This window comes from Lonchura striata, chromosome 8 (genome assembly GCF_046129695.1).
Source record: "Lonchura striata isolate bLonStr1 chromosome 8, bLonStr1.mat, whole genome shotgun sequence".
Lineage (NCBI taxonomy): Eukaryota > Metazoa > Chordata > Aves > Passeriformes > Estrildidae > Lonchura > Lonchura striata.
In genome coordinates, this window is record NC_134610.1 from 22913738 (window position 1) to 22927763 (window position 14026).

At 37.7% G+C, this 14026-nt stretch overlaps 1 protein-coding gene across 7 annotated transcripts in view; it reads left to right on the top strand.

Annotated features, from left to right (window-relative positions):
- The window catches only part of OSBPL6 (oxysterol binding protein like 6), an 85184-nt gene that overhangs the window by 36977 nt on the left and 34181 nt on the right, over positions 1–14026 (top strand). For all 7 annotated transcript variants that reach the window (XM_021552443.3, XM_021552440.2, XM_021552445.2 and 4 more), the window contains exon 2: positions 3924–4161. In XM_021552443.3, coding sequence (XP_021408118.1) covers positions 4060–4161 — 102 coding nt within the window. In that variant the 5' untranslated portion in view covers positions 3924–4059. The remainder of the gene's footprint in view (positions 1–3923; positions 4162–14026) is intronic.

Genomic DNA, 14026 nt, shown 5'->3' on the forward strand with positions numbered 1-14026 from the left:
GCTTAAGAAATAAATATAGTAGGGATAAAGTGCAAGAAAGTGGTGGAATAGCTGTTAGTTATAGAAGAGATATTAAATTCTAGATATTTAATAAACTATAAATGATTACTTAACTATACAATAAAGAACCTCTAGTATAGTAAATAATTACTTTTTGTCATTCCTATATGGTAATTTTGCATCCCTTTATGAATAGAATTAGGTAGAGGTGTTTGTCTCATCTGGAGTATGTTAAAATCATGGCACAGTGCATTTTTCCTCATGCATCAGAGTGAAAAGGTCTCGCTGCATGTTTTGCTCATGAGACTTGCCCTCTGCATGACTTTGGGCATATTACTTTTCTCTATACATCACCTTACATAAAAAAACAAGTAGAAAACTTAAAAAACAATGTACTGCAGAACCAGTAGATAATTATACTTTAAATTCAAAATAGTTGAGATGCCAACAAAAAGAGTTGAGGACAAAACTCCCAACCAGGCCATTGAAACTTCTGAATGGCCAAAATATCTCTGCAGTGTCTGCTTTTTGCATTCTAGGCTGTATGTCTCGTGTGCTAGAAGTAATGAATGAATCCCCTGCCTTGGAACTCTTGGCAAAGCAAATTTCAAGCAGGTCAATGCCCTGTCACATTTTCTGGGCTGAATCCACTCGTGGTCCTGAACTGACAGGGGTTCTGAGCAGCTCGTGGGTGATTTAATTGGTGTTTGCAAAATGCAGCCTACAAGTTGATATTACTTGGATATACAGCAATTAATAACCAACAGCCAATGCTGTTACCCTTGCCTATGTCATAATTTTTTTTCAGATTGATTTCCGATGAAATTGATTAAAGTACTTCCATGTAGAGGATATATTTGCTGTGAAGTAAAGAGATAATAAAATTTGCCTTGTACTTGTCAGGAAACAGTATCAGAACAAATGCATGATTACCAGGAGGTCATCCCCACTCATCCAAAACCCATCATCATAGTTTTTGGATGTGTTTTTAGATTTTCTGTTACTCTCTAGAAACATACTGCCATGGTATATAACTTGATTCTGTTCCCATTGGAATCAATAGCAAAATTGCCAGTGACTGATGGAAAAAGCCTGTTAAAAATGTTTCAAAAGCATCATTTTCATTTTGGTAAGTTCAATTTGTTGGCCAAAAATTAGATTTCTAATTGTTTGCTTCAATCATAGTTACAGAGAGACTGGCATCTCTTTGTGTCAATTCTGCTAGATTTATTCCTTCTAACATGCTCTAAAAAAGATCTATTGTCAAATTTAAGCAAAAATTGGAAGATAGACCCTCAGCAATATAGAAAGAATCAAAATTCAGTGTTCAAGAACAATAAGAAAGAGCTCTCTTCTAACTCTTATTAATTTGCATAATTTTTTTTGCTGCTCTTACAAGTCATGTTTTCCCAAATATTCCAGTTGTCTTTTTTTTTTGACTTTTAACCCTGATCTGCACTGTTAATTAATCAGGAATTTCTATGTATAAGTAATAGTGGTTTAGTATTGAAGCTATTTTTGCTGTGAAACAGGGCAAGAAGAAACGTTTGCTTATTTTCTTTTCTTTGTGAAGGGGGTGGTTTAGTATTTTTGGCGTTTTTTGTTTTGTTGTGGTCACAAGTCAGTGTGGTTTGAACAAGTTGCTGGTTAGGTTCAGCTCTTAGTGCTTGGAGAGCACAACAGAACCATTGTGGGGCTTGGCTCAGGTGTAAGCCACTACTTTTATTTAATACCTTTCAAAAGAAAAAGTCCATACTTGACAGAATCCCAAACTTGGCAGCTATTTACAGAAGAGCTTTTCTTGTGTACTCCTTGTTAGCATTATGGTTGCTTTTACAACAGCATCTACTGCTACAAAGTGCCTTCAGAACACACTTGAAGTGCCAGACCATTGTCCTCTCTGCTATTAATAAATATAAACTTTTCCACTTGAGTCAACTTGAGTGAAGATCAGATGTTTTAAAAAGGGCTTGATTTTTATTTGTCCGAAGGCTACTCTGCTAAAAAAAAATTCTGTGACCTCACAGCTGAAAGTGACTGCAGATTTCCTGTTAAATAACTCGTGTTCTGCACAGCTCTGTGAACTAGGATTGTATTTTTGTTCTGATTTTTGTAATTTCATTTTTGATTTAAATGAAATAGACCTTGAGATATCCCTGTTGGTACACCTCCTTGACTAAAATTTCCCTGATGCATTTGTAGGATATGAAAATGCTGTTAAACTAGACCAGCAGTCCCCTGGTATGTTAGGATAAAAGGAAAAGCCTTTCTTTGGGTTCGTCTTCATTAGGTTTTCTCTCTGAAGTTCTGAAACAAATGTGCTGTGCAGCTTGTTTCTTTCTTCCTGCAACCTCTAGTCTTGTAGCTGGCTTTGGCAGCTCCAGCATAACCAATCTTGTTAGGCTTCTTCTAGCAGGAACTTGTCATCCTGAAAAGAATACAGAATTTGCCAAGATTCAGAGAATCTTGTTCAGAGAATGTGGGCAGCTTTTGCTGTTGGAACAGCCATGTCCTCCCACTCACTGGGATGCAGTGTGGCCTCTGTGGGTAATATGTGGGTTTGTAATTCTATGGGAGTCTCCTTAATGGAGATTGAAGCTCATTCATAAATATGGATGATACTCATACTGCAAAAGTACTTGTAACTAATAAACTGAAGTCATTCCACTCTCCCTTAGTACAGCAAGCAGAAAAGGTTTTGAATAATCACAGATCTTGGCTCCAGCAGGTGCATTTTTCTTAGGGTGCAGTATTCAGAAGCTGGTGGCACTATGTAAATAATTATTTAGCTGCTTCTGTGTGAGTATCTGGGCTCAGGATGATATTCTTCCGTGGTTATCTCTGGAGAAGCTAGAATTTTGTCTTCAGTATGGAATAATTTCTTGAGTGTGCATTCATGTCTGAGAGTTAATGTATGTTTGTCCTGATTTGATTTAACATGATCCAGGACAGCACCTTTCTCCACACCATCTGCAGCTAGCTGTGCTGTGCTGACCCTTGGTGTGCTGTCAGCACAGTGAATGTGGAAGGGCACTATTTCAAAATTAGGAGGGCAGTGGAGAAGATATGTCATCTGCCTGAAGCTAACATCTCATTCAGGGAACAATTCTATCCAAGGTTAATGGAAGATCAGACTCTGTATCAGTCAGCTGAAGCAGGATCACAGTGATCTGTTAAACATGGAGAAGTGTGGCTCCATTCCTGAACTGTCATGGTGTACTTGCAGCATTTTGATAGGGTTTGACAGGTAGTGTTTGACTGTTTATTGACACAAATATCCTCTGTGCTGCTCTAAGTATCTGTTTTCTATTTTTGGGTGGAAATTAAAGGTTTGGGTGGAGAGTAGTGAGAGAAATTCCCTGCTGTTTGTAAAGCAGCAGCGTACCTAGCAGTGGCTGAGGAAACAAAAGGGAAGGCACCTGCACGGGGGTGGGTGAGCCCTGGCCAGCAGCCCCCAGCCAGGCACTCCCCCTGCCTCACTGAAGCCTTTGATACTGCAGCTGAGGGCACCACCTTTGAGAGAGGCACCTGCTTTTTAAAATACTTGCAGAGTTCTTGACCTAACTGCAGGATTTTTACAAGGTACTGTTTATAATGGGGTGTTCAGTGGTATCTGTGCTATAGGGAAGGGAAAGCCTGAGGAGTTACTTGATAATGTCATCATGTTATCAAGGGTTTTTAAACTTTGCCTGAGAATTGCTGTAAATTACTTAAGCCTTTCCTTAGGGTTTTTAAAAATAATACCACTTCAATCTTCTGTGAGAATGCAGAACAATGCATTTGTATTTGTTCTGGGTAGCTGTTGGGAGTAAAAGACTGGGAGATGTGTTGGATTAAATAGTCAACAGATTTCTTTGCTGCAGAGCTACTTTGGAGTGAGGGTATGTTCATTCACTCTTTCTCCCACATTTTTCTTTATTAAGGTGGAGTTTAGCTGAGACTGACTTCCTCTTTGGCTGTCCATAAACTGTGAAACAGAAGGATGCAGAAGACTATCCCCTGCATTTTTGTCCATGAGTGATAAGAGCACAAGATCATTAATACAAGTTTGCTGCAAAGATGAGTTCAGAGGAGAAGAGTGTATCTCCAGCTCACAAAACATCTACTCCATCACATAGAAGTGCCTCCTCCTCATCATCGTCTCAGAGAGACAGGAGGCAGGTAAGGAAATACTCTGGTTGTTGGTACGATCTGGTGGGATGATAGATTTATTCCTGTAATGTGGCTGTTCTTGTTAGCTCTAGATTTGCTTGCTTACAGCATTGGATGATAGCACTAGAGACAAAAATTGTTGATTTTTTGAATTTACTTTTTTCACTTCCTAAAGTGGCTTGAAAAAGATTTAGAAGCAACATGGTCACGATGTACAGCAGTGGAACAGGAAGTATATAATCTCATGGACAAGTAGGAAACATGCTCTGGAGTCTCTTGGGAAGTGGTTTCTTTGGCAGCGTGAGCCCACAGTTGCTTAAAGTAGTTTTGTGTCATCTGTGAATATCTCTTTTTGTAAATCCAACAACAGAGATAGATTATTGTTTTAGAAAGTGGTAATTCAATTTAAACACCATATTGTTCATCCTTTCTGTAAGCACCTAATGTTTTAAATATTATTTGTTTCACTACAAATTAACACTGATGTACTACCTCATAGAGTACTAGTCCAGTTATTTTAGACTTCCATTTGTAAGAGACTCTTGTTTGTGTGGATGTAATTCTCCAGGATCTCTTTGAGATGAAGCCTGTATTGATTCCCCTCAAGACAACTTGAGCTTTCCTGTGGGGCTTTTTTGAGGGCTGGGTGTACAGTGCGGCCATAATATTGGTGGCAGCACTTCAGAAAATATCAGAGCTCTCTACTAGATTTCAGATAAGTTCTTACACATATATTTTACAAATACAAAGGTTGATACAGAAAAATTGGTTTAGAACAGAAACGTATTTTAAAAAACTGTGATCTGTGGAAAAGAGGCAAATAATTAAAAAAATCAAATAAAAATAATTGGCTTAGGAATATTTTCCCAGCTTGTACGGCAGCTCTGATACTATTTTCTCAGCTGCTGCTGAGGAAGTTTCTTCCCCTGCCTCTTAAGAAAATTTTGAAACCCAAGAGTTTTTAATGAAAACTGTAAAATTTACTATTTTGAATGTAAATAGTCTCACCACAAGATACTTTTTAAATGTTTAAATCAGGAGAAGAATTCTGATGTATGCTCAATAACAGGCAGGAAATGTGTATGGAATTTTTTAATAATTTCCATTGCTTAAGTAGGTCCAAAAAGTATTTTCTCACAGGTGATAAATATTTTCCCTTTTACTGTGTACAGGACTTTGGATAGCTGTAGTTAGTTAATTAAATCTTGGTTAGGATATAACCTTTTAAGTTTTCATTAGCTCCATCTGGAGCAAGAATTTTGATATAATTTGTTTAAAGCATCTGTGTATTTTATCTCCTACATTTAAGCCTGAAGAAGGTAAACGCAAAACTTGCAGGAGCTGCTGGTCTCAGCTAAGAGCATATTCTCTGAATTTTCTTTGTAATTAATTTGACACAACCATGCAACTAGGAATAAAAACAAAACAAAACAAAAACAAACCAAAAACCTCCTGGGAATACATTTTACCATTAATCTAATGGCTACCACATCTGTTACCCTAGCAACAGTACAGAGCAAGGTATACCTATCATCAGAATGGAATGGATGCTTAACTTTAAGTCCATATTTGATCATGGAAACGTGAAGCATGATTTTAAAATAACGCTATAAAGGTTGATGGTGTGATGCATCCAGAGGCTCCCATAGAGGGTGATGATGCTTAATGAGTACTTAGGCATGTAAATGTGGGCTGTAAGGGCTACTCCAAGGTGTTTGTTCTTTTGCCTCAGTTCTTTCAGTGTTAAAGCAGGAGAATGAATGGGTGAGCAATTTCTTCTGCAGAGAGAAACGGAGCTGCAGCATGCAATGCAGCATGAACTGCAGTGGTGCTGTATCCAGGCAAAGGAGCATGCACACTTCCTCTCTGCATGTAGACGCAGTAAAACATCCATTTCATCCTACAATCCACTGTAGCAACTGTATTTTTAATTTTTTCCTTGCTTGTAGTATTATTTTTATATGTTTTTGTTTTCATTGGCTTTTGTTCAAACACAAAGATAGCTGTGGGTAGGGGATTTTGGTTCAGGGGCTGTTGGATTTTACTTTGAAAAGGCTTTAAAATTCTGTATTGCTGCCTCCTTGGACTCTTCAGAGCAGCTAGTGGAAAGCACCCTTCCTAAATTTGTAATATGAATGAATATGAAAAGTGATGTGACTGGATGAAGTGCCAATGTAGCTTTTATTGTCATATGTGAGGATAACACTGGATATTTCTAGATGGTTAATGATTGAAACCTTCTCATCATATTATTCTTGTCAAAGTCATACCAGCAATTATGGAACAGTTTCCCTATAAATTATGGTACAGGAGGCTGAATGAGTGTGAACATGACTATGATAAATCATTTTAGGGAGAGTGGAAAATGTCATGCTGTATATATTGCTGGCATTTTAATGTATCTTTTTTATTTGTACAATATACATCACATAAGAGAATTAGCAGTCAGCAAAAGCTTTGACATTGCCAATTTGCAGGCTCCATGACTAATAGATAAATTAATAGACTAATGAAACCAACAATAACTAAAAAACTGCTTTCAGATTTTTCTTATTCATTTTCATTAAAGTGTGTTTAATTTGGATGATTAGACAGTAGAAGGCCCAGAAAGAACCTGTTTTGTTTAACCCCTGAGTTGGACAGGATGGCAAGGAAGTTGTGATACCCTTGAAAAGGAACACTTCAGAAGGGAGAAGAAACAGTTTTTCCTACTGTGGAACTGTTGCAGAGCATGAAACCTGTCACTTACACTGTCAGTAAGAGTCTTCATACAAAAGGTAGCATAAAAAGTTAAATTCTGATAGACTTTTTTGTGGGCCATACTGACAAGGCAGGTTCTTGTGTTTCATCCCTTAGGAAACTCTGAAAACTCTGGCTACATACTGCTGCACAGCAAAAACAGAGGGATACTAACAACTCTTAGAAGTACAGCTGAATATGATAAAATCATATGTTGTTTATTCAGTTTTATGGGCATAAGTTCTTTATGAATATTCCGTATCTTATTTCTTGACTAAGTATGCAGCTCATAAGGTAGACTGTAATGCATTATATATTCTCTGTGATGTGTGGGTTATAATATTGTGCTGAGAAGAAAGAAGTAAATACATCATCGGGTTAATAATGTGGAGTTTGGCAAATTGGAGCCTGACCTCAGGCTACTAAACTGCCAGAGTGATACAGAAGGAGAGCAATAATATGAAACTGTGAACAAAGGGGAGATTCTGACTTTTCTGATCATCACCTAAAGGCTAGCAATACATGATGTAAAAATGGATATAGCAATGTTTTCTATTTTAAGTGTGAGTTCTCTTCTAATGTCTTAATTTTCCTTTTGGTCTTTTATGGGGGAGATCAGCATTCACTCTTTTTGTGTTTTTCTTTACCAGTTTGCTTTTTCAACAAATCCTTGGTTCTTTTCCTACACAGCAATCTCAAAAGAAGAAAAGGTTTTAGTCCTATTGCATTTAGCCTTGTGTTGTCACTTCTCTACCTGGAGAGCTTTCATATTTCAAATGACTGTTGCCTTTTCACCATATATAAAGAGTGAAAGGTGAGGGCTTTGAAGGAAGAGGAAAAAAGATTTGCCAGAGCAGAGATCAGCTTGTTGTTTGTTTTGGGTTGAGGTTTTTTTTCCCTTCTGCACAAGCAGTATTGACTAATAGAAGGGGTGTACACAGGGGATTCACAAAGGACTCAGCTGGGCTGAAAATGTTTACCTGGCCATGAAATTTAAAAGCAGAGCATGATTCCAAGGCTCTGGTCTTGCCTACTTAGCTTTTTGCCACCACTGTATTTTAATTGTCCGAGTGGTCTCCTGAAAGTGGTATTTCCTAAGGTGGGTATCACCATTTTGCAGATGCTTAGACAGTGCTGCTCATACAAGATTGCAATGTGACATAACCTAATGTATTCCATGTGCAAGAGACATCTGAGCACATTTATGTACCTTTTATTTCTGAAAGGGGGTAGCAGCCTACATGCTTGCTTATGGCTGTCAGCCTGATGTGACATCTGGGAAAAATATTCTTGGTTGGTTACATGTAAATTCCACTTGTTCCTGTCTCTCTGTGACTCCAAAAAAGGAAAGGCAAGGATAGACAGTCTGGTAGACATAATTACAGACCTGAGAACATGCAGCCATACTCCTAGTTTTGCTCTGTAGCAAAGCATAGACTTCTAGAAGCCTTTTTATTTTGCAGTAGTTTGTGAGAATTATTTTAATAATAATTAATCTTTCTGAGAGTTTCAAACTAAAGAGGCTACTAAATGCCAAGTACTGTTGTTACAGTGATATAATTCTCTTTTGCTCACTTTCCTAATTAACTCTCTTTGCATAAAACTATTGAAGCAGGATTAGAGCAGGAAGTGTTGAGTACTTTCAAGGCAACAACTCACTGGAGCAAGCAAATGTTCTGAGGGAGCCAAAGAATGAAATGGCAAAATTGTTAACAAAAACATGCAATTATTCTTTAAATTTATTAATTGCTGCTGCTCTACAACACTTTGTTTTTCCTGTGCCCTTGATGGAGTGTGAAAATTTTCCTGATGTTTAGAAGGCAGTGGGTCTTACTTCAGTGTCTGATGAAATGTCTGAAGCAATGTAACTTTTCAAGCTGTATAATACTCATGTGAATGTTATCTTAGGTTCAATGCCATAGCACTTTTAAAAAATGAAATCATAAATTTCAGACCAGTAAGATTTTTAGAATTTAAGTGATAAGATTGGTGAGTGAACATCTACACTAGACACAATCAGAAGCTGGCTAAACTTATAAAGTGAAGCTCTCTGGACTACAGATTTGTCTGGGATGGGGTAGGAACCCCTGCAAGTGAGACTGGGAGGGAGTAGGTACAGGTTGATCCCAGGTGTGAGGCAGACCCCCAGGTAGTGGTGTTGATGGGTGCATTGAAGGCCTGGGACATTGTGCATACTGGGAAGCCTTGTGGGGAGGCTGCTGGCTTACCCTGGCAGCAGCTCGTGCCCAGGATCCCAGTACACCTGGGTGCATCAGGCTGGCTGTGTGTGTGTGTGAAGCTAGCCTGCAGGCACACAGCAGATGTCCTTCATGTTGTGCCTGTCTTTCTGCCTAGAATTTACCCAAGAGAGTGACAGCAAACAGAAGAAGTAAATCTGTCCATGTGCACAGGATGGGCCTCTGCAGTCTGTGCTTGGATCATGACTGCTCCTGCCCTTGGTGATACTACAGTGGTGTAGAGACAAGATCCAGAGCACAGACCTGGAGATTAATAGATGGAGATGCTGTCTCCTCATAAGAAAGATGTGGCCTTAAAGCTTTGAATAAATAAAATGCTCTGGAGCAGTCAAGGAGAGGCAGTGATAGCATTCATATCAGGCTGTCCCAGGGGGCTGTGTACATGTTCTCTGAGCTTCATGGACACTGCTATCTCAGTTACCTCTAGGAGTTTTTACAGGTTTCATGGAGAATGCTGAAGTTCAGATGTGGGCTATGAAGAAAGATTTATTTTTAAAAAATATGTCTGATTAGTTTGATTAGAAATGGTGCCTGTAGCTATCTTCTATTACAAAACCAGGGAAATTGCTCTCATAAAAGCTTAATTACCCATGCAAATTATGACAGATAATTTAAGGTTGTGTTTTCAGAACATGGTCACTTGTTCATTCCTCTTGTCTCATTTTTTTTCCCCTCATGCATACATGTCCTACATAAGCATGTCTCACTTTCCTTCAGAACACAAACGCACACACAAATCTGGAAGGAAAAAACTTTTCTGAAGTGTCATTTGGGATTTCTGGGAAACAAATGGGGGAGAAGAAAGAGAAGCATGATTTTATTTTCATTTCTTCAGTGGTGAGGAAAAGCACAAGGGTGAAGAGGGAGGGTGATGGCAGGTATGATGTGGAGGCTTCTGTTTTCCAGACAGTAATGTGGGATTATCAACATTATATTATGCAAAATATACAAATTTATTAGACAGATAACTGTGCCTTAGTAATGCTATTTGCTGTTTTGACATTCTGTGTTCCTTTTGTATCAAATACTTTACCCTGAAATTGAAAATGAAGTCATTACATAAAAAACTTTTTTCTCCTAGTAGAATAATACTTAATGTAAAAAAATTGGATTAAAAAATTTTCAGCCTCTCTTTTTCCTATCTCCTATATTTTTATACTGTGTAAATTGAAGTTTAAAGGCTATTGAGGAAGGATAAGTAGGTAGCTTACAGAAATAAGTGAAAGGGAGTCACAGGAAGAAAAGTCTTTCTTCTTCTGAACCTATGCACTTTTTAAAGTGAGTTCCAGCTTCTTCATTTATCATTTGTGTTAACATTGACTCCCTTTCATGTCTATAGTGTTTTAATTAATAAAAAACCCTAACACATCAAGGAATGATTTTCTTTTGTGTATGTCATTTTATTTTCCTCCCTTTTTTCTTTTAAGCCCTATCAGCATCATTAAAATGAACGGGTAGCCTGAGACTATTTAACAAAATATCAAGTTTTTAAATTGTGATCATTCACTAATCATAATGAAAGCTTTGTATCATTAGCTCTGTCAGACACTGTAAATTTATCTGTTTGTGCTATCTTAAGATAAGTGCAAAGGGAGAAGACTGTCGTTAACACTCAGGCTGTGACTTAGCAGTTGTTCCAAACCATCATTCTGGCAGAAGAAAGGTTGCTGGTACAATGATAGATAGCTCTTTTCTGCTTTATCCAGTTGTGCTAATGATTCCCTCCAAGAAGCTCTTCATGAGAGCAAGAGCTTATTTGTCTTCAGAATTTGTCAAAAAGTACCTTGTAAAGCAAAGGCTTCCTTGCTGCCAGAGCCTAAAAGCATTGGCATGAAGTACAATCCAAAGCTGGAGTTCTGGAAAGGGCTGACAGAGAGCTCTGAGCTAACAAATCCTTGACATTTCTGTTACACAAGAAAGGTTTACTTTGCATATCCCAGGAAAGAAGGAGTTAGGTATTATTCATATGCTACAGAACTGCATCTTACATATACTTGTCTTTCAGTAAAAAGGTTACAAAGAAAAAATGTTGCTCTTAAGTACATTTCTGTACAAGATGAACATGTCTTACAAGAAGGAAAAAAAAATGTTAACTGTGTGTGCTATTCACAAAGTATTGCTAAGTTCCTTTGTCACTTAGTTGATGCTGAGATTGCTGAAAACAGCTATGGAGCCATGCCAATAGAAGAGACTGAGGATAAGAATAGGACCATGACTGCTTTATAAAAATTTAAAAACTGTGCTAGAAGATAGAAAGATACACATTGATGAGATATGTTTTTTTTGCTTTGCACTCACTCTTCTCTCGCAATTATATTGAAGAATCTGTCTTTCTTCCAACATTAACAGGAGGATAGCCAGAGCTGGCTAAGAAGCAGCCTAAGAGAAAAGCAAGTTTCAAGGTTATTCCCTTTGCAAATAATATTGCAGATTAACTCTGCATATATCAGCTTGTTTAGAAGGTAGTAAAAATTGGCATGTATGAAGTCAAATCTGTCTACCTTACTATTTCTGCTGTGTTTTAGATAACCAGAAAATAGTGTAGTTTTAATTGAGAGAAAGTTATTAAACATTGCACTTCATACTAAATTGAATTCAAGGAAGAATACAGTTTTGTTAGGTTGCAGGAAGAATTCCAGTGACTAGCAAATAATAAAAAATGTACAACACAAGAAACCCAGCCAGAAAAGATCTGTTTTGAATTGCTGTTGAAGGACAGTGTATGCCTATGCCCCATGGTTATGGTTGTTGGAGATTACTAGAATGCTGTGAACAAGCAAAATGATCCACCAGATCTTTTTCATTGATTAACTGTTAACCACATGTTGTGCACATTTCTGTGGTTGTGCACATTCTGAGAGTCTGCATCCAATGTAAGTCATAAAATCCTCACCAGTTTGTATTTTTTTAATTAATAAATTATAAATTATAGAGACCTCTTTGCATTAAATATAATTCATTCCCTTAGGTAAATAAGCAGCAAAGCAGAAGGGAGAGGCATGAGTGTCAGACTTGTCATCCATTGGATTTTCTGTCTCTACTTAAAATCAGTTTTCTTTCCTTGCCTTTCCTGTGAAAACAGTTGAATGTCTTTTGTTTTAATGGGAAGTCAGATTCAGTAAGGTTAAATTAGAGTCCTCACCCTCTGGTCTGATGGAGACCAACCCTACCAGTGGAATGGGGAGGAGAAGCAGAGGAAAGAAAAGGGAAAACCTGAGAGTTGAAATAAGAACAGTTTAACAATTGAAATAAAATATAATAATGATTGTAAGGGAAAGAAAGCACAGGAAAGAGAGAAATAAATAAACCCCAAGAAAGGCATGTGATGCCCAGTATAATGGCTCACCACCTGCAGGCTAAGGCCCAGCCCATCCCCCAGCAGTGATTGCCCTCTCACATCCAACTTCCCCAGTTTATACACTGTCCTTGCTCTTCTGTGCTATGGAATATCCCTTGGACCAGTCCAGGTCACCTGTCCTGGCCATGCCCCTGCCAGCTCCTCATGCACCTCCTCACTGGCCTCTGCCAGAAAGGAAGGAGAAACCAGAAAGTCCTTGATTTAGGGTAAGAGCTACTCAGCAACAGCCAAAACATCACTGTGTCTTCAATGTTGTTCTCATAATAAATCCAAAACACAGCACTTGGAGGAAAAAGAACTCTGTCCCAGCCAAAACAAGGATAACGAGCTGTATGAATCATTAAACTCCAAAGTGAGAAAAGAAGTTGGCAAGATACATGGAAGGATATTATAAAATCTGTTTTCCATTCTTGCCTTCCACAGAAGATGAAAATATGATGCAACATCATAGTGCTATTTTGTTTTCTCCGTGAATTTCCTTCTCCCTTGTGTCTTTGGGGAAAAAAGGAAAAAGAATGCAGGGCAGAACAAACATTTGTGTTCCCCATATGTTGGCTTGCTAGGGGTATTTTGAGGCAAATGTGTGCCACCTAGGTAATGTATGTGTGGATGTTCATAAAGATGAAAGATTGTAGTTAGGATGAAGATTTTGCAATGGAATTATGTTAAATTAGTTTTCAAGAGCATACAAAATTTGCTAGTGCTGGTGTTTTTCCTCCAAGAGAAACCAGCTATAGTGTGGTGATCCTGAAACATAAGGGGAATCTGGAATGTAGCAATGCCAACATTGATTTTGCCTGACTGTATTTTTAGGATGATAGGAATAAGAGTACCATGTTGATTGATGTGCCTAGTTTAATGGATTATTATTCATTGTTTACTTTGATTATAAATAAACCCCAGAAACACTGTTCACCTGCCTCTTTATTCCTTCTTATGAGCTTTTGTTTAGTGCTTCTTTCCTAACTCTGTTTTAAAATATGAAAAAACCCTTGACAATAACATCAAGATTGAAATAATTTTTATTTCTTTGATTCTGAATAACTAAACTCTTGCACTGTAAAATTAGCTGCTTTTCAAAATGTCAAGCAATTGTGTGATTTCTAGCTGTAATTTTGCAGAAAAATAGCATGTTTTAATGGAAAACATTTTGTACAAAGTAAGGTCTCTTAGTATTATGCTAGAGATGTCACGAATCTAAAGAAACGGTCTTGTATCAGTGTTAGTGTGGTCATGAGTAAAGAGAATTGAAAAACAAACATCTATAGACAACAAGCCAACACTGTGGGAAGTAAGGAATGTAAAGAAGGCAATTTTACTTAAAAGGGGTTCATTTTCTAATTTTCAAACAAATAGTTGAATAAGTCAGCATTCATTAAAGTGCTGCTGGCTAATAATGTATTTTTCAGCTGAAGTGGAACTGTAATGACTGAAGGCTAATTAAAAAAAAAAGGCACAAAACCTTCCTGACTTAAAATCATGTAATTGAAAATGTCACTGGAAATCTGGCAAGCTAAGG